Source organism: Balaenoptera ricei, chromosome 11 (genome assembly GCF_028023285.1).
Source record: "Balaenoptera ricei isolate mBalRic1 chromosome 11, mBalRic1.hap2, whole genome shotgun sequence".
Taxonomy (NCBI): Eukaryota; Metazoa; Chordata; class Mammalia; order Artiodactyla; family Balaenopteridae; genus Balaenoptera; species Balaenoptera ricei.
Genome location: NC_082649.1, coordinates 85,657,111 through 85,680,736, shown reverse-complemented (window position 1 = coordinate 85,680,736; position 23,626 = coordinate 85,657,111). Strand labels below are relative to the sequence as shown.

General features: G+C 39.4%; 1 protein-coding gene across 4 annotated transcripts in view; it reads left to right on the top strand.

The window, feature by feature from the left end:
- Positions 1–14,048, top strand: part of FRMD4B (FERM domain containing 4B) — a 347,737-nt gene extending 333,689 nt beyond the window's left edge. For 3 of the 4 annotated variants that reach the window (XM_059940166.1, XM_059940162.1, XM_059940165.1), the window contains 5 exons: positions 2,660–2,779; positions 3,979–4,790; positions 8,631–8,763; positions 11,401–11,489; positions 12,536–14,048. In XM_059940166.1, the coding sequence (XP_059796149.1) occupies positions 2,660–2,779; positions 3,979–4,790; positions 8,631–8,763; positions 11,401–11,489; positions 12,536–12,651 (1,270 nt within the window). In that variant the 3' untranslated portion in view covers positions 12,652–14,048. The remainder of the gene's footprint in view (positions 1–2,659; positions 2,780–3,978; positions 4,791–8,630; positions 8,764–11,400; positions 11,490–12,535) is intronic. The other variant, XM_059940164.1, reaches the window with a different exon arrangement.
- Positions 14,049–23,626: the final 9,578 nt, after the last annotated feature.

Genomic DNA, 23,626 nt, shown 5'->3' with positions numbered 1-23,626 from the left:
TAATATGACGTTAACATTTATTGAGCACTTACTATGTGCCAGACACTGTTTGAAGTGTTTTAATATGTATTAATAAATTTAATCCTCACAACAATCCTGACTGTATTACTACCATCCTTACCATTTATAGATAAGTACACCAAGGACCAGAAAGCATGAATCACTTGTTGGGTTTGTCAACTAGTAAATGTCAGAATTGGGATTTGAACCTAGGTAGCCTGACTCCAAAGCCTGTGATGTGATTTTAGCCAATATTATATTGCATCTCAGGGAAGATGGAAATTAGTCTCAAAATAAAGGAAGATTATTTAGATTAAATAATTTTTCACTTATGAAAAGAAAACCTACATTTTGTTACATTTCTAATTTGTCAAAGACCAGTGAAAACTTTTATCTCATATTAGCCCCAGTTTGTAGATTAGCATCTAAGAACTGTTGCCTTAAACAATAGAGATCCAGGTGTCTAGAGCTGTGCTGTCCAATTTAATTAAAAGTAAATAAAATTTAAAATTCAGTTCCTCAGTCCTACCAGCCACATTTCAAGTCCTAATAGGCACATGTGGCTGATGGCTGATATTGGGTAGCACAGATATAGCACATTTCCATAATTGAAGAAAGTCCTATCAGATAACACTGGACAAGTGTGTTTATTATATTAGGGAAAACAAAGCTATTTCAGCAAGAGGAATTATAACTGGGAAAATCATTATCTTAAAAATTATTACGCCTCCATCCCCAATAGCTTAAGATGGGTTTGCTCTTTGATCCAGCAATTTCGCTTCTAGGAATTTTTCCTCTTGAATTAACTACAGGATGCTTATCACAGCATTGTTTATACTAGTAACAAATGAAAACAGCCCAAATGCTCAGCTAGTGGATTGTTTAATTATGGTCAGTCTTTACAATAGAATACTATAAACTCATTAAAATAACAGTGTAGGTGAATATTAAGTGACATAAAATGTTAAATCAAGTTTTTTTAAGTGGGTTTTGAAAGAGAATATACAGTAAGATCTCATTTTTTGTTGTTAAAAGTATAAAATGCTTTTTTTTATTAAAGTATAGTTATATTACAATGTCGTGTTAGTTTCAGGTGTACAGGAAAGTGATTCAGTTATACATACATGTGTGTGTGTGTGTGTGTGTGTGTGTGTGTATTCTTTTTCAGATTCTTTTCCCTTATAGGTTATTACAAAATATGGGGTATAGTTTCCTGTGCTGTACAGTAGGTCCTTGTTGGTTATTTATTTTATATATAATAGTGTGTGTATGTTAATCCCAATAAAAGTATAAATGCTTATAAGTATATATGCTTAGTAAAAATATCTGAAAATGTTTAGTGTTGACTGACTTACCTGAGGTATCAGATTATGGACATTTAATTGTTTATCTGTAGTTTTAAACTTTTTTGCAATGAACTTGACATGCTTTTGTAACAAGTGGAGTGTAATGAAAGTCATTTTTAATTAAAACATTAACTTCAAACTGTGTTCTCACTGTGCTGGAAAGTAGACAAAGTGATTTAAGGATGCTGTGAATGACAGTCCACTACCCAAATTCATGCTGCAGCCTATTTTTGTATGGCCCATGAGCTAAGCATGGTTTTAGATTTTTGAATATTGGAGGGGAAATCAAAAGCAGTAATATTTTGTGACATAAAAATTGTATGAAATTTTAATTTCAGTGTCCACGGTCAAATTTGATTGGCACTCAGTCACGTCCATTCACATACATATTGTCTACACTGGTCTCTTACTTCAAGGGCAGAGTTGAGTCATTGCGACAGAGATCATCTGGCCCGCAAAGCCAAAAATATTTACTGTGCGGCTGTTTACAGAGAAAGGATTTGCTGCCTCTCTCGTTGCTTCCAATCTATTTTATTCAGTACACCCTTTTTTAAAAGTCTTTTAGTTTTTTCCTCCATATTTATGACTCAGAGTCACATCACTTGTGCTTCCCCTAAGACTCATCTAAGATGCACCAGGATACTAAGCCACAAAGACAGTTTTCCCAATTATCTCTTTATGTTCTCATTCCTTCAGTTTCCAGTAAGTTTCCTTCCTTTTTTTTTTTTTAATTGAAGTATAGTTGATTTACAATGTTGTGTTAGTTTCACGTGTACAGCAAAGTGATTCAGTTGTACCTAGATGTAATTTTTTCAGATTCTGTTCCCTTATAGGTTATTACAAAATATTGAGTATAGTTCCCTGTGCTATACAGTAGGTTCTTGTAGGTTATCTATTTTATTTTTAATTTTTATTTTATTTTATTATTTTTTTTGAATTTTATTTTATTTATCTTTTTATACAGCAGGCTCTTTTTAATTTTGTATTGGAGTAATTTGATATACAATGTTGTATTAGTTTCAGGTGTACAGCAAAGTGATTCAGTTATACATATACATATATCTCTTCTCTTTCAGATGCTTTTCCCCTATAGGTTATTACAGAATATTGGGTAGAGTTCCCTGTGTTCAACAGTAGGTCCTTGTTGATGATCTATTTTATATATAGTCGTGTGTATTGTTAATCCCAAGCTCCAAATTTATCCCTCCCCCCCTCCAGTAAGTTTCTAATCAGCTTATAACAAGTTTGCCAGAAATGTTAGGTGGCTCCTCATTTCCTGAATTCTTTTTTTTTTATTTTTTTTACTATCACAGAGAAATGCTGTCGACACACAGCAGTCCTTACAAAACTCTGGAGAGGCGGCCCCAGGGAGGGCGAAGCGTGCCCACCACACCTGTTCTCACCCGGAACGCCTACAGCAGCAGCCACTTGCAGTAAGAGGGCTTCATTCCAGTTGCTTTCTCTCTGTTGACTTTTGCTTTAAGGTTTTATTTTACTTCACTGTGGTTTGTTTGTTTTTTAATTTGGCTGTGTTGGGTCTTCATTGCTGCGCGTGGTCTTTCTCTAGTTACGGCGAGTAAGGGCTACCCTTCATTGAGGTGCGCAGGCTTCTCATTGCGGTGTCTTCTCTTGTTGCGGAGCACGGGCTCTAGGCGCGCGGGCTTCAGTAGTTGTGGCGCGTGGGCTCAGTAGTTGTGGCTTGCGGGCTCTAGAGCACAGGCTCAGTAGTTGTGGAGCACGGGCCTAGTTGCTCCGCGGCATGTGGAATCTTCCCGGACCAGGGCTCGAACCCGTGTGCCCTGCATTGGCAGGCGGATTCTTAACCACTGCGCCACCAGGGAAGTCCCTTCACTGTGTTTTTAATCACTTTCTGCAGTGGGACTTTATTTTACGGCTCTACACTTTCTATGCACTTAACAGTTCAAATATGTGAGCCAAGAAAATGTGCTTGAAAATGTACGTGGTTTGGGTAGATACTGGATTTTTTGTGCCTTAATTTTTCCAACTGGATATTACCATTTGTTATTCAATGGTGAGGATGAAGATAATGACAGTAGCAACATTTTGAAGTGTTTACTGAAGGCCGTGCTATTTTATATGCACTATATTATTTAGTCCCCACAACAAGTCTGACTGGAGATACTAGATACTGTTTTTTTCCTCATTTTACAGAGGAGGGAGGGAGATTAGTTAAATATCTTGTCCACGTTCATACGGCTGGGAAATGATGGAGCCGTAACTCAACCCGGATGTCTCCAATGTCAAAGCCAGACTCTGTTCCCCAACAAATGCTGCGTTCACCCTAGTCTATGTATCCTGCTATCCTGTTGGAAGAAAGAACCCTCCAAAGACATGTGGGATTTTTCTTAGGCTTTGATGTAGGTTATACAGCATCAGTTTATCTTCCCTATTGTCAAGGAAGGATGTGGAATGCCCAATTGACAGAATCGATTTCTTTTCTCATTTTGACCATGTGAACCCAGTGGCTTCTGTTGCGTGTTCAGCTTTGGAAACCTTAAAAATCCTAGTGCAGTTCAGGAGCTATTAAATCGTTCGACGTGGTGTCCTTTTCCCTTCCCTCGGTCCTCCTTTCCTCGTTTGTCTTTTACAAGTTTGCTTCCTCCTCTTTCAGACCCGAATCTTCATCTCAGCACTGCCGCCAGCGGAGTGGAAGCCTTGAGTCCCAGTCTCATCTGCTCTCTGAGATGGACCACGATAAGCCATTTCCCTCCCTCTCCAAATCCCAAAGAAGCAGCAGCACAGAAATCCTGGATGACGGGTCTTCCTATACCAGCCAGTCAAGCACAGAGTATTACTGCGTGACACCCGTGGCCGGCCCCTGTTACACCACCCAAACTCTGGACACTCGCTCCAGGGGTCGGAGAAGGTCCAAGAAACAGAACGTTTCGACTTCAAATTCAGGAAGCATGCCCAACCTAGCACAAAAGGATAGTGTGAGGAATGGCGTCTACTCAAAGAGTCAGGAGCAGCCTTCTTCCAATTACTACACTGCCGGGTACACTCCATATGCAGAGTGTGATCTCTATTACAGCGGTGGCTACGTGTACGAGAACGACACTGAAGGACAGTACAGTGTCAATCCTTCCTACCAGTCCTCCGCACACTATGGATATGACCACCCAAGGGACTACAGCAGGTCGTGTCATGAAGACGAGGTCGAGCGGGTGCCCCATAACCCGTATGCAACTCTCCGGCTGTCGAGGAAGGCTGCTGCCAAGTCAGAGCACATCACCAAGAACATCCACAAGGCCTTAGTGGCAGAGCACCTGCGTGGCTGGTACCAGCGGGCCTCTGGGCAAAAGGAGCAGGGCCACAGCACACAGACTAGCTTTGATTCGGACAGGGGATCGCAGAGAAGCCTGGGCTTTGCCGGGCTGCAGGTACCCTGTTCTCCAAGCAGCCGAGCGTCTTCCTACTCTTCGGGTAAGAATACTGCGGAGGCACTTGTTATCCAGATTTCATTTACCTCATGTTCCCCACCTACCCCAAACCACTCCCCTCAAGGGTCATAAGACCAGGACCCAAGGTCAGGAGAGTGGTAGCCATTGGGTAGAGCCACAGATTCAAGTCCAGCAAACATTTATTGAGCACCTACTCTCTGTGCTGCCCTGGGTTAGGGGCTTTCATATATTTTTATCTTTTCTAGGCCTTCCATTGACAGTCACATCTCTTTAAAGTGTTCAGGGCTTTGGGATGAACAGAAACACACTACTATATATAAAATAGATAACCAACAAGGACCTACTGTATAGCACAGGGAACTCTACTCAATATTCTGTAATAACTTATAAGGGAAAAGAATCTGAAAATGAACATTTTATATATATATATATATATATATATATATATATATATGTATATACACACACACACACATAGACATACCTATATATATATATATATGTGTGTGTGTGTGTGTGTGTGTGTGTGTGTGTGTATACGTAAACTGAATCACTGCTGTACACCTGAAACTAACAGAACATTGTAAATCAACTATACTTCAATAAAAATAAATAAGTAAATAAATAAATGTTCAGGGCATTGAGGTTTGATATATTAAGAGAATAGCATAAATCCTTCAGGTAAGCAGAAAACCATTAAGGTTATACCTCTTTCCCTGTTCACAACTAGGAATTGGATTATCTAAAGGCAGTTCGTTCCAAATGCTCAGGTCTCTGTGTAAGGCTTCTAATGAGTCTGATAGGAGGTGGCATTTACTAACCACTGTTCCTGGCAGTGTTCTAAGTACTTTGCAGGTCTTAATTCAGTAATCATATGTATTCCACTTTATGGTTGATTTAAGGGACTTTCAAAGATAATGAGGATTACAGGTGTTCCCTTCACGTGTTGACTTTGGTCCCTAACTCCACTACTGTTCCTGGAGGATTTACTGCGTACCTCCAAGCTGTGCTAGGCATACTTTAAGGAGAGGAAATGGGGGCCTAAATGGGTTTCATTTATTCAGCAAACAAGCAGGCATAGATACTGAGGAGTCAGTTTCAAGCCAGTTCCTGGCCTGGATGAATTCACAGTCTAGTTAGCCGCCAGAGGAATATATGAAAATTAAGCAATATTAAAGCTCTAAGAAATGGATGAATTCTCAAACCACATGAAAAACCGAGGTCATGAGTCTTGCCCCCTCTTTCAAGCATGACACCTTAGTGAGACATAGCTCAGGGATTCCTGAATCATTGCATGATCTTCAGTGAAAAGTATTCCTTTAAAAGTTTCCTAATGTTGTTGACAAGAGGCATCTCCATGGAGATTTCTGTTTGGGTTCTAGTGTTCTCGCATTTGTCCAGGACTTTGGACTTCTGCTTGGACTTTCCCATTTATTACCACATCTAACATAGGAAAAGCCTCCTGTAGCTATTTCTTATTTGTGGCTCTGATTAGAGAATGCCTTTCTTCCCCTTCAAGTTCTGGGTGTTGCATGAGAAACTTTCAGAAACCAAAGAAAGAGGGCTGGGATGCATGTGGATGGTCATGAGGGCACAGCACTGGGGTAATGCCTCTTTAAACAGCGAGGCCAGGGAGAAGCAGGTGTAACTCAGAAACTTCAGCATTCTGAGCTGTTGGCTCAGGACTGGGGCAAAGGTGAGAATGGAGATAACACTTCCTGGACCCAGTGTGAAGGTGTGAACCTTGCTGATACCAGCAGGATTTGGCCCCATAGGCCAAAAGGCATCACGTTTTAAGGAATTAGACGGATGGAATCAGTGCTCCCAGAATTCCCTTTTGGAATTTTCCTCATTCCTGTCTACATTTTATAGCTACAGAAATGTTTTATAACATGCACGCATCATTCTCATAGAGAGATAAGTTTCCGATTATTTGCCGAATTAGTCAGGGGTTTTGTAATCTCTTCCAGCCACCTAAACGCTCTCTGGGTGACTCAGTTTTAGTAGAAAGGACAATCACCATTTATTGGCAACTTACCCTGTGCCGCCCGACCTGCTCAACACTTTACGTGTACTCTCCCACTTAATGTATGCAGCAGTTCTATGTAATGAGTGATGTTGTTATGGGTATTATTATTATTCTACTCTTGCAGCTGAGGCAGTTCTGACTTAGAGCGTTTAAATGACCCTGCCCGAGCTCCAAAGCTAGTAAGTGGCAGAGTAGGAATTGGGTCACAGCTCAGACATCCTAACCACCACGCCCCTGAGTTACGAAACCTTCCTGGAAGCTTAAAGTGGGAATGTTATATCTTTGAGTCAAAACCTTGTGGCATGCAGGATCACAGATGAGTTTTGAAATGTGTTTGTCCCATACTGTCACATGTGCTTTGTGGGTGTGAGAGAGAAGAGGAAGAGGTTGGCCTCCAGGAGCAGGAAATGGAGGAGAGCTGGAAGGTTCCAGGAACAGTGCGGGGTTTTGGAGTCTTGGATGACTGGCATGGCATTGTGCCGCCTAGGCATGGAGCAGGACTGGTTTTAGAAGACAGGACAGCAAACGCCCAGCGATGAGGCATTCACTGGGTTTTGCTCCCAATTATGCCCTTGTCTTTTTTTTTTTTTAACCATTAAAAAAAATTTTTTTTTAATTGAAGTATAGTTGATTTACAATGTTGTGTTAGTTTCAGGTATAAAGCAAAGTGATTCAGTTATACATGCATATATATATTTATGTTTACATATATATGTGTGTGTATATATATATATATATATATATATATATTCAGATGCTTTTCCCATATATGTTATTACAAAATATTGAGTAGAGTTCCCTGTGCTGAACAGTGGGTCCTTGTTGTTTATCTATTTTATACACAGTAGTGTGTATCTGTTACTCCGAAATCCCTAATTTATCCTCCCCACCACCTTTCCCCTTGGTAACCAGGTTTGTTTTCAAAGTCTGTGAGTCTGTTTCTGTTTTGTAAATAAGTTCATTTGTATCACTTTTTAGATTCCACATAGAAGTGATATCATATGATATTTGTCTTTCTCTGTCTGACTGACTTCACTTAGTAGGATAATCTCTAGGTCCATCCATGTTGCTGCAAATGGCATTATTTCATTCCTTTTTGTGTATGCCCTTGTCTTGTTACAGATTAGTCCCTCAGAAGAACTAAATCTCTTCTTCCTGAAATCTTTCCTATACTAGTTTCCCTCCCCTACCCCACCCCCAAAACTTTTTTTTAAAAGGCAAAAATGTTCCTTGATGCTGCTAGTGGCCCAATATTGCCTTTGGCTGGGGAACGGGCAAGTCTCAACAAGTCAACGTATGGAATGCTTTTCCTCTAAAGGTCTCCAAAAACTCAAACTTGTCATCTTACCTTTACAATTAAGCCTATGAAGCTATCCAGCCACCATAGCCTGTGAGACACTGGGAAGATTCTTTCAATATATGAGAATTTTTTTTCTGGCTTGTCTTTTGGGTTAGTTTTTTATAGCATGTCTTTCAATTAACTTTATTCACATTTATAATAATAATGTTATCATTTATTGCTAGGCACAGTGCTAAATATTTGCACAAATTAGGTTATTTAATCCTGGTATCATCCCTATACAGAATATATTTATATTATTATCTCCACTTTACAGACAAAGAAACTAAGGCTTAAAGAGCATAAGCTATTTTGCCTGCCCAATGTCACATGGTCAGTAAGTGACCAAATTGGAATAGGAACTCTGTTGGTTCCAAACATTGGCTTGTAAGCTCTACTCTGCACACAGCTGATTAATGTACTTCTAAATGGCCTAAACAATTCTCACTTTGAATAGTCCCACTAATTTTGTCTTTTTTCATTTTTATTTCTAGTGTCTTCTACAAATGCTTCCGGGAACTGGAGGACCCAGATAACTATAGGGCTATCTGAATACGAGACCCCGGCACATTCTTCCTACACCAGCTGCTATGGCAACATCTATAATCCTTTGCCCTCTCCAGGCAGGTGAGAAAGGCATGCTTAAATATTTCAGTACCCTGTTCCTGGTCTAAAGAATTCAGGAATCCAGTTTTATTTTATGAACGCTAAGTAATCTAGCTCAAGGGTTGGCAAATTATAGTCTAAAACCGGCTGCCACCTATGTTTATAAATAAATTTTTATTGGAAAACATCCATGCTCATTCATTTACATGTTACCTACGGCTGTTTTTGTACTATGAGGGCAGAGCGGAGTAGTTGCAACAGAGATCTTATGGCCGACGAAGCCAAAAATATCTGGCCCTTTAAGAAAAAGCTCGCTGGTGCTCAATCTAGCTCATTCAAATCTGACCCTCTTCTTAGAGTCCTGTACATTAAATTTTGTGTCTGAACGTTCTTTTTAATTGCTATACTTGAAACTGTACTATTGATGTACCCAGTTAAGAATTTTCTGGAACCTTGCAGGAAAAATATCTCTATGGCAGAAAAGGCTGTTCATACCAAGATTCCTCATAGACAGTTGGTGGGCTTGATTTCAAACATTTGCTGCCTTTTTGTGTCTGACCCTATGTTCATTAAGTAGCAACAGACGCAGCCAGCTGTCCTGTGTGTCTGTCATAGTAGTTCTTTGTAAACATTTAGAGGAAATAGACAAGGTCAGTTTGATAAAATGTGATTATTAAAAAGATGGCAAACTCTGGATTACATTTTTCAATTCTTCGCATACATGGGAGGAGTTAAATTTGAAGCGGTCATTTTTCTCGATCACTTTCTCACAGAATATAATCTGTACCCCTGGTGCCAAGAAGTAAAGCATTTTCTGTTTCTTTTTGTTTTTGTTTAAGAAAATTTAATTTTACTTTCTTTAAGTCAGATTGCGTCAGGCATAGGAGGCTTACATAGACAATAACTTTTAAAGGTGAATACTGGTGAATTTGAGGTTAGTTTCTTACTAAAGCACTCAATGTTATAAGCAAATTGGAGATAATTCAACCCCAAAAGCTTGTTTTTCTTTTCCATATTTAGCAAAAGTTTTTCTTGGCTTGAAATATTAGGCCAATTGTCTCAACTCAACAAAGGGTGTGCTCAAAATAGAATTTTAATGAAAATGTACTTCAGAGGACGTCAGAGAGCTTGGACTTCTGTACATAATGCTTGCAAATGAGTTAAGAGCAGGAAGACTTTGGCCCAAAACTTGAGCTGAACTTTTTCAATTCAGTTCTAATCATTTTGTATAATACATTTGCAAATAATTTTCCTGTTTGTATACTTTCACTTTCGTTTTTGTTGACTGAGTTAGAAATGATATAAAACAAACCATTCAGGGCATAAGACAGTTCTAATATCCTTAACACCACTTTCATAGGACTCAGGAAGTATTAAACATTTTTAGAGACAATCTGTTTTTACAAAGTCTGTCCATCTATTACAGCCAGGCCAACATGGCTTGATAGCAGAGTCTGAAGGGGCATGATATACAGGAAATTAGAAACTATTTAAAGACCCCTATTGTGTATGTGTACATGTGCACATAATATGAGCTCATTGTAGAAAATTAGGAAAATAATAAAGGAATAAGTAAGTAGGAAATAATTTACTCATAATTCCATCATCTAGAGATAGTAGCTAGAAACATTTTTGGCACGTTTCCCCCATTTTTCTGTATCCATTTTTAACATGGTCATAATGATATCATACATACAATTTTACATCCTTCATTGTACGTGAAATTGTGCACCCTTCATTGTACATCCCAGGTTTTTAATTAATAGCCTAACATAAATGTGTTCCCATTTTTTTTTAACAAAACTCTTTAAACCTTATTTTATGCAACCAACATGATATTCCACTCAATAAATATGCCGTACTTTATTAACAGTTCCCCATAGTTTGATTTTAAATGGCTTTTAAATTTTCTTTCTTTTTTTATTGTAAATAAAATACAATACTTTGTGCAAGATATTTGTCTGAATTCTAGATTATTTCCTTAGGACACATTCCAGTAAGTTGGTTTAATGAATTAAATTGAAAAGCATATTTTTTAAGCTCCTGCTTACTAGAAACATTTGCCAACGTACCCTCCTATCCCAGAGAATTATGGGAATGCTTATTTCTACCCATTTGTCCATTTAGGATTTTATTTTTATCATGTACAGTCTGATCAATTCAACTTGACCTATTAATAAGGCAAGTATAACAATCCTCCATAAAGCTTTAGAAATTTGTTCTAAAACTGCATGTTATTTTTTATGAAAATGTAATTATTAAAATAAGAGAAAAACTGGGCTTCAAGATAAAGATAAAAAACTTTAGATCTGCCCTTCAATTGAAGATTTGAAATGCTTAGCCATAGATCAGTATGTTTTTAAAAATGAAGTGCATGTTATTTAGAGATTGTTACCTCGGAGTGTCCAGGTCTTAATATTATAGAAAGCTACAAATTTATACCAATAAAATTTTTTTCCTCGTATGATGTAGTATAACTGTTAGCAGCATAAACTTTGTAAAATTAGAAATGTTGAAGTCTCTTCTGCTCCCTCGTATGTAATATAGTCAAATTCCTGGCTCTGCTGCTGCAAACTGTGTTTTCAAATAACTTTTTTTCTTTCACTTCCTGTTTTCCGTTTCCTGTCCTCTTCCTTATTGAACACTCTCTATTACTAGGCAGAACCAAGGGCTTCTGTCTCGGAGAATGGTTGTGTCTCCAGAAATGAGAACAGTTTTCAATTCTCTTTTAAGTGTAGCCAGCTGTAGTAAGTACAGTCCCTCAAATCGGTGTGTTGCTTCTTGCATAGCAGCAGTTTTGCTTGTTCTGACTGATGTGTGAAGTTACAGAAATCTGCTTTTGTTTTTATATTAGAAAAAAACACTAAATATCTGGTTTTGCGTAGTGTTTATTTCCAAAGCTCTTTTCCAGAGGACTTTTTATTCACCTGTACTAAAAGACGTTGAAGTTTAAAATAAAAAGAAAGCTACTAACTCTCTAACCTAGTCTAACCTACTATTACAGGAATGAGGTTTTGCTTATTGGAATAGTCTGTATAGTAGGATGCCTTTTTTTGGATGTACTTTCCAAATGGGCCTGTGATTGTTTTATGTGATGCTGTTTCCAATTTACACTTGACCCGTACACCCTAGGGATGTAAAATATGTCCCAAGGTACCCTCGCCTCCCTTTAAGTATATTCCTTTGTTTCTAAGAAAAACATCTAGTATATTTCCCTTAATTTGAAGACTGCTTAAAGTGTAGCTGTCAAAAATACTTCAAAAGTCAAAAATACAACTCTCACACATGAGCATATGTCGAAGATTGATTTAACTCATTCATGAGAGAACTAACAGAATGCTAAAGCTGGTTCCCAGATAATTCAAGAGACTGAATTCCACACACTGAAAGGGAGAGGACTGAGATGAGACTACTCAATTCAATACAAAACCAGTTAATATCCTACAGGGCAATAAAACTATGCCTGTAATCTTCCTACTAGACAGAAGTTATTTGTATTTCTTCCAAACAAAAACCCCCAAGTCAACATGTAACTTAACGCAGTCTGGGTCCTCATCCATGGTAAATGTAAGTTAGACAAAAGTCTGTCAAGAGAAGTAAATACTCCTTGCATGGGCCTGTTAGACCATGTTCCAGTAGGACGTTGAAAAAACACATCGTCATCCCTTGCCTTATTTCCAAGTTTTGGATAATTTTCTTAACAGTGTTTTCTACTAACATCTTTGAGTATAGTAATCTTTGTACTCTGGGAACAAAAATGTCAAGTTGTAACTTTTCTGGTTTCCTTTCATAGACCATACACAGAGACCGGTCAACTGGACAATACAGATGGAAACCGGCTGGAAGACAGCCTGGAGAATAGTGAGCAGAGGCTCTTTTGGCATGAAGACTCAAAGCCTGGAACATTAGTCTGAACTGCAGTTGAGCCTCTTGACCGAGCACTGCATTCTCACACTAGTGTGCCTTGCAAAATGTGTTCGTCTTCCCAGAAGGCTGTTGGCTATAGAAACCTAAAGGCATCCAAGGTGGAAGAGAGGACTCCCGTGGCCCCAGAAGTGAATCACACACTAAGCCGCACAAAACCCCTGAACAGCAACCCACCCTTCCAAGTCTAGGTGCTAACCTAACAGAGCAAGGTCAAGACCACATATGAACCATTGCCAAGGAGGACTCAGCCTTTACCAAGAGCAAGCACTTTTTAAGAGAACAAAAGTTGTTGAAGGCAGACCTCAAAACTGTGAAAAGTGCGTTCAGGGTCTCCAAAAGGAAAGAAGGACCGGGGAAATTTCAGAGCACAATTCAGAATGATGAGAGAAGGGAAGCCAGAACTCCTTAGTCACTGCTCACCATCGGAAAGTTTGAATTTGTGAGCTGGCGAAGAATTACATACTCTGTCTACTGGGACATGAACAATTTAGACAGTATTAGAAAATTACTTGAAGAGAAGCTGGATTTTTCATGAAGTTCTGAATGAGTGTAAATGTTTTTAGGCTATTATCAAGAGTGATGGTTTTCATAAGCACCATAAAATGGGTTCTGGAAAGACTTATGGCTGTAGCATCCTGTAATATAATTCATGGTAGCAGATTGGGGAAAAATGAAGCAGCCCACTGAGTAACTGACAAACTCTGCTTGGAGAATTTTCTAAGGTACACTATCATTGAGTTCCTTTTTTTCTTTCTACTCCAATGACATGATGAACTATTGTTCAGGCTGGTAACTCTCCAACGCAGCTGTCATTGCAATGGCAGACTTGATATGGAAAGTTTTTATAACCAAGAGTTTGAAAAAGTATTTTAAGGTGATACAGCAAGAACCCAACACAATATAAAGAAAAAAACCCACGAACACCACATCATTTTAGATGAATTGCGTGCCTTAAAATTGTGAACATTTGAAAAGTAAGCATATTGTCTGGATTCCCCAGGTAGTTCTAAGTCACCAAGTGACAAAAGCAAGATTAGTCATTAAAAACAAAAACGAAAACCTTCCAAGCTGCCGTAAATTTAATTATGAGGCTAAAGCTACCTCATACTTTCCTTGGAAGAATTAATTCGCTATGGTTTATCGTTGGATGTTTTGGGTTGTTGTTGTTGTTTTTTTAACAAATATTTCCGTATTCTACATGGATCTTTTTTTTTTCATCTTTACTCTGCTTCAGAATTCGTAAAAGGTGCTCCTTCCCCCTCTTTTATACAGTTTTCTTGTTCATATTGTGAATAGAGAAGTTTCTGAACAACTTTTGGGGAACATTTTCTATCTATATTCCAAAGCATGTAATATATACATAAAGTTGATTTGTTAAACTGGTCCTTAGTCATTTGTATCATTGAAAATGAAGTTTGGGAGAAAAAAATTTGGAAAACAAAAAGACATGCAAAAAAATAACTTATTCCTTTTTGCATATTTGTATAGCCTTCTAGAAACAGATATACCCTTTTGCATATTCTTTTACTGTTCTGACTTTTTTAGACCTATTATTTTTTTTACATAGGTCAATAAATGAAAGGTGTGCTACTGAAAATGTTTATGTATCCTTCCTTCCATTTATGTTCAAACCAGCTGAAGGTACTCTACTTCAAGTAATCAGGTTGGACAAGATTGTAGATTTTTAGTTATGGTATTGCCATATTTTATTGATTCCAAAATGCCCACTTTTTCATACTTACATCCCTGAAATCAGGGTGCATCTTTTGATTGTTGACGTGTTATAGTTGAATTGGCAGTGTTTTTGTTTTTTTTTCTTGGTGAGACATAACGTAACGCTGTGTCTTAGAATAAAATTGTCTTAGAATTGGTGAAATACAGTAGTTTATTACCTCATGGAGGATAGCCAATGTAGACTTCCTAATCTTACTAATGTTGTTTATTTGTAACAAGTCATTCATTCTAGTTTTGCATTCTAGTTTTGCAGACTTTTTCATTCCAGTTTGCAGACTGGCAAACAGGTCTTTTAAATTCAAGAATATATTTCATCTGACATCTTTTAATCCCAGACAATGGGGAGAGGGGAGTGAGAAGTGAAATATAGGGAGATTAGTATTTCTGTGCAAGTACCTTACATGGAAATAACCTTTTCCTGTTCAAGAAATGATATGCTCAGAATTGCAGGTGTACCTTGAAAAAACAAATAAAACTTAGCTCCCAAATGGAAAAAGAAGGTATAGAAATGGAAGCACAGTGGGGCTGCTAAATGATTTTCTCCTCATCTTTTTTGAAAAACATTTCTCAACCACATTATTGATATGCTTATTAATAACTATAAAGTGACAGAGATAAATTTTTCAACATGTCAAATTGATTTTTTTTTTTTAAGATTTATTTTATTGATTGATTGATTGATTGCTATGTTGGGTCTTTGTTTCTGTTCTAGGGCTTTCTCCAGTTGCGGCAAGCAGGGGCCACTCTTCATTACAGTGCGCGGGCCTCTCACTATCGTGGCCTCTCTTGTTGCGGAGCACAGGCTCCAGACGCGCAGGCTCAGTAGTTGTGGCTCACGGGTTTAGTTGCTCTGCGGCATGTGGGATCTTCCCAGACCAGGGCGCGAACCCGTGTCCCCGGCATTAGCAGGCAGATTCTCAACCACTGCGCCACCAGGGAAGCCCCAAATTGATGTTTTTTATTACAAAATATCATATACTCGTTTTAATTTCAAACTTGAAGAAAATATATAACATAAAAACATAGTTGTGTCCTATAAGCCTAACATTACCAGATAAATTGTTAATTTATTGTATAGCAGTTCAGATTTTTTTCTATGCCTATAGTAATTTTTTAAAAAACAGCATCATATTACAAGTACAGTTTTACAACTTATTTTCTCACCAAAACCTCTTGGGCCTCACCCTTTGTCAGTGTATATTGATCTACCTCATAAAGATGTATGTTTTACAAGGTGGATTGAAAAAAATTGCCTCACCTTCCTGGATGTTTAATTTTTTTTTTCTATATTTGAGAAAATTACTCAAGATTCTTCCTTGTATTCATAAAAGCTTAATGTTAAGCAATAAAGATTCCAGAATTGTTTTGAACTATTAGTTTAAAGACGGAACAAATCTTCAAACATCAGTCTTTAAGAGCTTTCAGAATTGGAATAACAACTTCCTTTGGTACAGTAGAAAAGTTTTGATGTTTTTTCTAAACTATCAGTGGAGAAAATCCTGTTTTTAAAAATTTCAGTCACTGTGGGCCTATATTCTGTAAAGTGAAATAAGGTGAATTACTAAGGGAAAAAAATTAATTAAGAAAATATCTATTACTAGAGAGATGAAATAAGAGATAATACAAAAGTATACATTCGTATTTATTATTAGATTCATCAGACATAAAACTACTCTATCAAGTTTCAATCCAAGTTTTTAAACACTGACTTAAAATTTCTGTTCTTAGCTTATCCCAAGTTCTGGTAACAGAGTTTCTAGATTACCCCTTGAGTAACACTGATCTGGAGTTCTATCAAAGGAAGTGCTGCCTCCACACTTACTAATAAGGCAAGTCGGGCTTCCCTGGTGGTGCAGTGGTTAAGAATCCGCCTGACAATGCGGGGGACACGGGTTCGAGCCCTGGTCCGGGAAGATCCCACATGCCGAGGAGCAACTAAGCCCATGTGCCACAACTACTGAGCCTGTGCTCTAGAGCCCACGAGCCACAACTGCTGAGCCCAAGCGCCACAACTACGGAAGCCTGCGCGCCTAGAGCCTGCGCTCCACAAGAGAAGCCAGCGCAATGAGAATCCCATGCACGCAACGAAGGGTAGCCTCTGCTCCACATAGCTAGAGAAAGCCCGCATGCAGCAATGATGACCCAACGCAGCCTAAAATAAATTAATTAAAAAAAAATAAGGCAAGTCATTCATAGTCCTCTATGATCTCACAAAATGCAGTCCATTTCCAGAGAGAAAAATCTTTTAACACATACATGGAGTCTGGAAGATGATGCTAAACTTAACCCACCTTTCAGCACAAAGTTTGTTGGGCCCTTCATCCCCCATGTTTCTAACTCCATTCCTATGCCCTCCTCTGGATTTCCATAGGTCTTTTCTACTCCTCTTCCTTGTGCCACGTGGAGCAGGAAAAAGAAAGGTATGTGCCTCTGCAAAAATGTATTTGCTCATGTCATCCCCACAACAGCCCAATGAGGTACATAGTGCTATTATATCTCCATTTTACAGAATCTGAGAATTAGAAAACTCAAGTGATTTGCCAAGTCATGTAGCTGTTGAGAGAAAAGCAGGAAATAGATCCTGACTTGTCACACTGCAACTCATAAACTGCTACCACCTTGTTGTTCCATGAGCAGTGTCTCCACAGGAAGGGGAGCAAACAGGATTTTTAAAAAATACGTTAATGAAAATTGAGTGGATATATGCTAAGCTCAGATTCCCTTGCTCATTACTTATTAAAGATAATGGGCCCAGTTTTCTTTCATTTACCTGTGGCAGAAAGGCAGAGAAGCGGGCTTCAGTCCAAACACAGGCCAAGATAACCCTTATTTAGGATACTACCTAGTCTTACATGGTTGCCCACGAGGTTGCATTATTTATTGCTCTATGAGCTCATCAGTAGACCAAGTACATTTCTTAAATTGTTTTCTAGTCAATGAAATGTCCCATACCAGCGAACAGACTTGTTACCATCACAGATAATGATAATGAACTAAATATTGATCAGGAGCACTGAAAATATCTATTGATCCTTCCCCATTTCTGATTGCTCAGGGCAGTACGATGACATGAAGTTTATATGCTATTCTACCCATGCCCTGAGGAGTCGTCTCAGGATTCAGCTCTCTGAGGTGTCTGTGCTTGTGGCCTTTGCTCTTTGATTCTCTTTGGAAAGAGTAAATCTGAGATTAATCTCGTGGCAGAACCTGAGCCCACTTCCAGAATGTCCTTATTACACTTCCATCCTCTTCTACCTTTGGTGATTCATTGAGCGAGTCTATCTTCCCTGCAAAAGAAAATAGGAAATATGCATGAGTTCTGTGATGGTGATACTTACCTAAGTGCTGTTCTTAACACTAACACACCTACAAACACATTCTCACCATTTCCTTTTGCTTTCGGATACCAGCAGCCTTGACAAGGACCGTATCCTGGGACCTGGGAGGGGATGGGAGTTGACCTAACTTAGGAGTTTCCGATAATTATCTTTTCTTGAATACTTATAATATTCATGAAGTGCCCGTGGCTTAAAAGTTTTGTGATTTCCAACTGAGGCATTTGGGGATGTGTTGCTGTGTTTTGGAATCTCCTAATGATTTGCAAGTACTGCTGGCATTTAGAAACCAGGGACATTAAACATACTGCAAAGGCATGGGATAATCCAACACGACAAACAGTTGTTTTATCCAACCTGCCTGAAACACCCCCCTGAGAAGCCCCGGGTGACGTATCTAGGAAAAGGTGTTACATCAACCCCTATGGGCTTGATGCTTGATGCTTGTGTGGGCTGCTTTCCAGTATTTCAAGCAGAGATTTCTCAATTTTGGAGGGAGGAAGGGGGAAGTGAAGGAGATAATTGTTTTCTGAGGGTGGGGGAAAGATTTATGTAACTTGAAAAACCACATATCCAACAACTATTAAGACACCAGCTATGTGTTAGTCACTGTCCTAGGCGGTGAAAATACAGTGTCTTCCTGAAACTTACAGTGAAATGAGGAAGAAGCAGAAGGGAGCAATTGGAGTAACTTGAAATGATCATTAGTCCTATGGGGGCCAAGAGTGGTGAGAAGAAAGGGGACGTGGATAATACCTTAGGTTTGTGGGACACAATGGGACCTTTCTGGCAGTGATGCTGAAGGCTGACTTAGGGATTGGTAAGAAAAGATCCAGTTAAGCGAGAAGGAAAAGAAGCTCTCCTAGGGCTTAGAGAATGGCGTTATGGCATTTGCCATGGCCCTAAAAGCCAGGAGAAGCTTAGCCAGTTTTTAGAAACTGAAAGAATAGGAGGACAGATTATTCCAGAATTAAGGAAATATAGGTAATAAAGAAAGCTGTCATTTTTGAGCTCTCGTTATAGTTGCAACGATGGGCTAAGTGCTAAACATACATTACTTCATTTAATCCTTCCTTCAACTGGATGACAGAGGTGGTCTTATCCCAGAAAAGGATATAAAGGAGTTCCCTGGTAGTCCAGTGGTTAGGACTCCACACTTTCACTGCCAAGGGTGTGGGTTCAATCCCTGGTCAGGGAACTAAGTATCCCGCAAGCTGCGCGGCATGGCAAAAAAAAAAGAAGAAGAAAAGAAAAGGATATAAAGAGGTTCAGGAAGGTTACTGTGGCCTTGGTGGCATGACCATGCAGAAAGTAAGTTGTAAAGCTAAAATTCAAACCTACGTCTGTCTGCCTCCAAATCTCATGCCATCTATTACCATGATATTATAAACAGCAATTGCTCACCAAGCACCTCCCTTCAATGGAAACCAAAGGAAATGAAAAGGTAAGAGAAGGCGCAAACAGGAGTCAGCCTGGGGAGGAGAAAGAGGAAGGGCCAATGGGAGGGATGGAAATCAGATTGGCATGGTTAAAATAAACAGGGCAAAGAACAGTCCAGGACAGTCTGCAGTTCATGAGTTTTCAAGATGTGCAATTCAGAGACTTCTGATCAGGGTGTGGCTTGAAGATATTCCTAATGAAGGTCTAGTTAACAGCCAACTGGGCAGGAATTACCTTTGCAAAAAGGGTGGCAGAAAAGAGCAAAGGCATTTGAGGGATGCCCTGGAAAGTCCTATGAATTAGACTAGCTTTGTAGCCTCCCAACCGTTGTTCTCTCCCAACACAAACACAGAACTTTTCCTGGAAAACCATTCTTTATGTTGTCCTCTCCTCAATTTCAGGAGGAAATGGTTGCATAAGGAGATCAAAGATTGGGAAGCCAGAGTGAGAAAGATCTCATCAGGGAGACTGGCAGCCCCAAACTGAGAAGGGCATTCCCAGCAGCGCTTCAATTACCACGGAACGAGCCTTTCTGGGAGTTGATAGTGTGTGTCTGGGCAGACATCACCATCTTCATAAAGCAGTGGTTAAATGTGTGGGCTTTAAAGTCAGGCAGATCTGGAGACAGGCCGCCAGGCTTGGAGTCAATCCCAGCCCCACGGCTCTCTGGTTGTATGAACTAGGGTAAGTTTCCTAACCTTCCTGGGCCTCAGTTTCCTCTGTAGGACACATCACACCAGGGTATTTTGTATGCTGAACAAGATACACTTAAACAGCTGGGCGCAGCATGTGATCCCCAGCAGATACTTCACAATATAAATTATTCCCTAAGAAGGTGGTAAGTGATGTTGAGCATTAAGGGAGATCTAGAAAGCTGGGGTTCTGAGGATTTGCACTGCTTTAGTTTAGCCACTGAAATGACAACATTATTGAAACAACTCATCGTGTGTCTTGGGTACTGTCGTGGGCATTTGGAATGTTTCTTTTTCTTATTTAATCCTCACAGCAAGTTTGCAATGATTAATCCCAAACAAAAGCTCGAGGAAGTTGAGTAGTTTGACCAAGTTAGATACCAAGAAAATACCCAGACCTGGATAGCAATTAACAAATGCATTCAACAGAAGTTTTGTAAACGATGAATTCGTGCCCCTCTTGAGTCCACCATGGAGGGAGGCTGCACCAAGATTAACCCGAGAAATCAAACCGATTAAGGTGTTTTCCTGACCTTTCAACCAGAGCTCTCCTGCAAGGCCAGGACTCGGGCAGGGTGCGCTTACGAGAGACTGAGACTGAGTGCCTTCTGAAACTGGGTGCCCTAGCTGCCTGCCTGCTTCACCTGGGCTTGGCCCTGCAGCTGCCTTTTCATGTGCATGACAATGCAAACAAGCCAGACAGTAGGGTGGCCAGATTTAGCAAATGAAAGTGCAGGATGCCCAGTTAAATTTGTAAAATAGCTCTAATGTTAAATTTTTGTAATTTATTGAAAAAAAAAAAAAAGCTGGATACAGGACATTCGGGGGCATCCTGGAAAAAAATCAGTGAGAGACACCAAACAAAACCATTGTCCCATAGATACAGGACACCTGCACCTGGCAACCTTACTTGCCAGGCCTCTGTCCAAGGGCAGGTGGGACTCTAAGAGATGCTTAGGAAGCTTTTGGAGATGGTGTGCTCGGGAGATAGGTCTTACACCCTTCCCGGGCTGGCAGAGGTTGGCCCTGCTCAATCCAGAGCCTTTCTTCAGATCAGAAACCTTCCAGGTTAGCCCAGTTTGGTCTGTAAACATGCACAGAATGTGTTGAAGCTCTTCTGGAAAGGCACCCCTGAGAAAACCTTTCCTTAGTTTTCTCTGGCCTAGAAAACAAGTGCTTACAAAATGGGTCAATGAGGACACCTAAAGCTCTGCTTAGGTTATTGCAGGCAGGAGGTTTCTGATCCGCCACCTAGTGATACTGAATTCAAACATGGAAGTACAAACAAGTTTCAGAGGTTCTTCAAAAAAAAAACTCAATTTCAAATGCCCAACACTTTGATTTATTAGCTATGTCTTCTTGGGGAAGTTGTGTAAGTTTTTTAAAATAGCATTTTTCTGTAAAATAGAAATAATAATTGCACCAATCTCACAGAATTTTAAGGATTCAGTAAAACCATGAACATAAGGAGGTTAGCACAGTGCCTGGGCACAGTCAGCCCTTATCAATGTTTGTTGTCATTATTGTTTCTAATGCGACGCTGCAAAGAAGTGGAAGAAAAGAGAGTTGTTATTAATAATAGTTAGGGGCTTCCCTGGTGGCGCAGTGGTTGAGAGTCCGCCTGCCAATGCAGGGGACACGGGTTCGAGCCCTGGTCTGGGACGATCCCACATGCCGCGGAGCAACTAGGCCCGTGAGCTACAATTACTGAGCCTGCGCGTCTGGAGCCTGTGCTCCACAACAAGAGAGGCCGCGATAGTGAGAGGCCCGCGCACCGCGATGAAGAGTGGCCCCCGCTTGCCGCAACTAGAGAAAGCCCTCGCACAGAAACGAAGAGCCAACACAGCCAAAAATAAATAAATAAATACTTTAAAAGTAATAATAATAATAATATTTAATATTACTATAAACTTTATTAATAAAATTAAAATAGTAAATATCAATAATATTAACATTCAGTGAGTGCCACAGCCGGGATTAGGGTGAAATGAGTGAGGTACTTGCTCAGGTGCAAAATGTAAGGGGGCACCAGAAAACCCAGTTGACAAGATACATAACATTTTAATGAAGTCTTTTAAAAATAATCAAAACTTAGGCAAAAAAAAAAAAAAACCATGATGAACAAAATATCAAAATTTAAAATAAGTATAATAATCAGTATTACTGATTATTCCTTTTGCCTCAGGCTCTAACGTAGCTTAGCTATGTGCTAATAGGTCATCCTAAAAGCCAGAGGAGGCAAGTGTTAAATACATCCATTTTACCAATGAGAGAAAGGAAACCCAGAGGAACTGCTCAGATACACTGCCCAGGGCCACATAACCAAGTATTGATATAAGGCCAGAAATCTACCCCAGACTGGAACGATTCTAAAGCTCATGTCTTGCTCTCTCTCTTTTCCCTTTCACAAAGGGATGCAGGCTAACATTTTTCTACTCCAGGGTGTAATTTCAGTTGTGCTGTGCGTAGAATCGCCAGATTTACCAAATAAAAGTAAAGGATGCCCAGTTAAATTAGAAGTTGAGAAAAACAAATTTTAGTATGTGTATGTCCCATACATGTCCTTTATTTTATCTGACAACCCTCCTCCCTGCCCCATCACCAAGGCAACCATTTTAATAAACAGAATTTCAAAATGGAATAGAGCTGCTGGATTAAGCCTGCCATGTCTGTACCTGAGCACAGACCAGGAAGAGTAAATGGCTGTAATAGAGTAATGAGGGCCAATAACAAAATAAAAAATAGAGGAAATTGGCTAAAAATCTTAGGCTTAAAGGCAAAGGGATGGTTTGAGCTTCATCTGGCTCTACCAAAGCCCTTTTTTAGCCTTTAATGAGATGCTCTGGGATAAGAAATTACAAGCCTGAGTTGAAATAAAATAAAATGCTTTAGATGTTCTGTGTTGCGTGTCCTATAAATGTTATTTGTTATTTTGAGATCTCCAGTTCCGGGTGACATAAATTATTCCTTTGGCAGGACAATAGTCTGAACCCCAGTGATTTGCTTCCATTCATAGTGCAATGAAAATGATTGAGAACATAAGAAATTTGTTCTTTAAAAACAGTGGTAATCATGCCCACCTGGAGCCAAAACATTAGCAAATTTCAGCTCCTTGGAGCTCAGTAAATTGTCAGAAATTATTTTTTCTAATAATGTTGCCGCATGCAGAAGGAGAAGGGGAAAATATTTCAAGGCCAACCTGAACTTTAAGTAGTATTTGAGGAATTAGGTTTTTAATTATGTAAGAGTGAATCGTTAAAATATGTCAATGGATTTTTAGGAAATTGCATGACTTGAACAACCATTTCAATTTCTAATTCACACCCTACCTACCCAGTGAAAATTTTCTAGATCTCTCCCAGGTAAATGGATCCTTCCCAGAGCACTACCTAACACTTCACACAAGCCACTAATTTCCAGGTTACTGGTTTGTACGTGTGTGTACGCTCCCAGGGATATTTATGCTTACCCCCCTCCCCTACTAGTCTGTGAGCTCTTAGAAATCAGGGGGCATGTTTTATTTAAATATGTGTTCCATTTAGAGTCTAAAACCAATTCCTTGTCCAGCAAGTAGTTGTGGAATTGTGTAGTATTTACATGCTATATTAGTTTGCCAGGGCTGCCATAAACAAAGAACCACAAACTATGGAACTTACCAGAAATGTATTGGCTCCCAATTCTGGAGTCTGAGATCATGTGTGGGCAGGACTGGTTTCCTCTGAGGTACGTGAGGGGCAGTCTCTTTCATGTATCTCA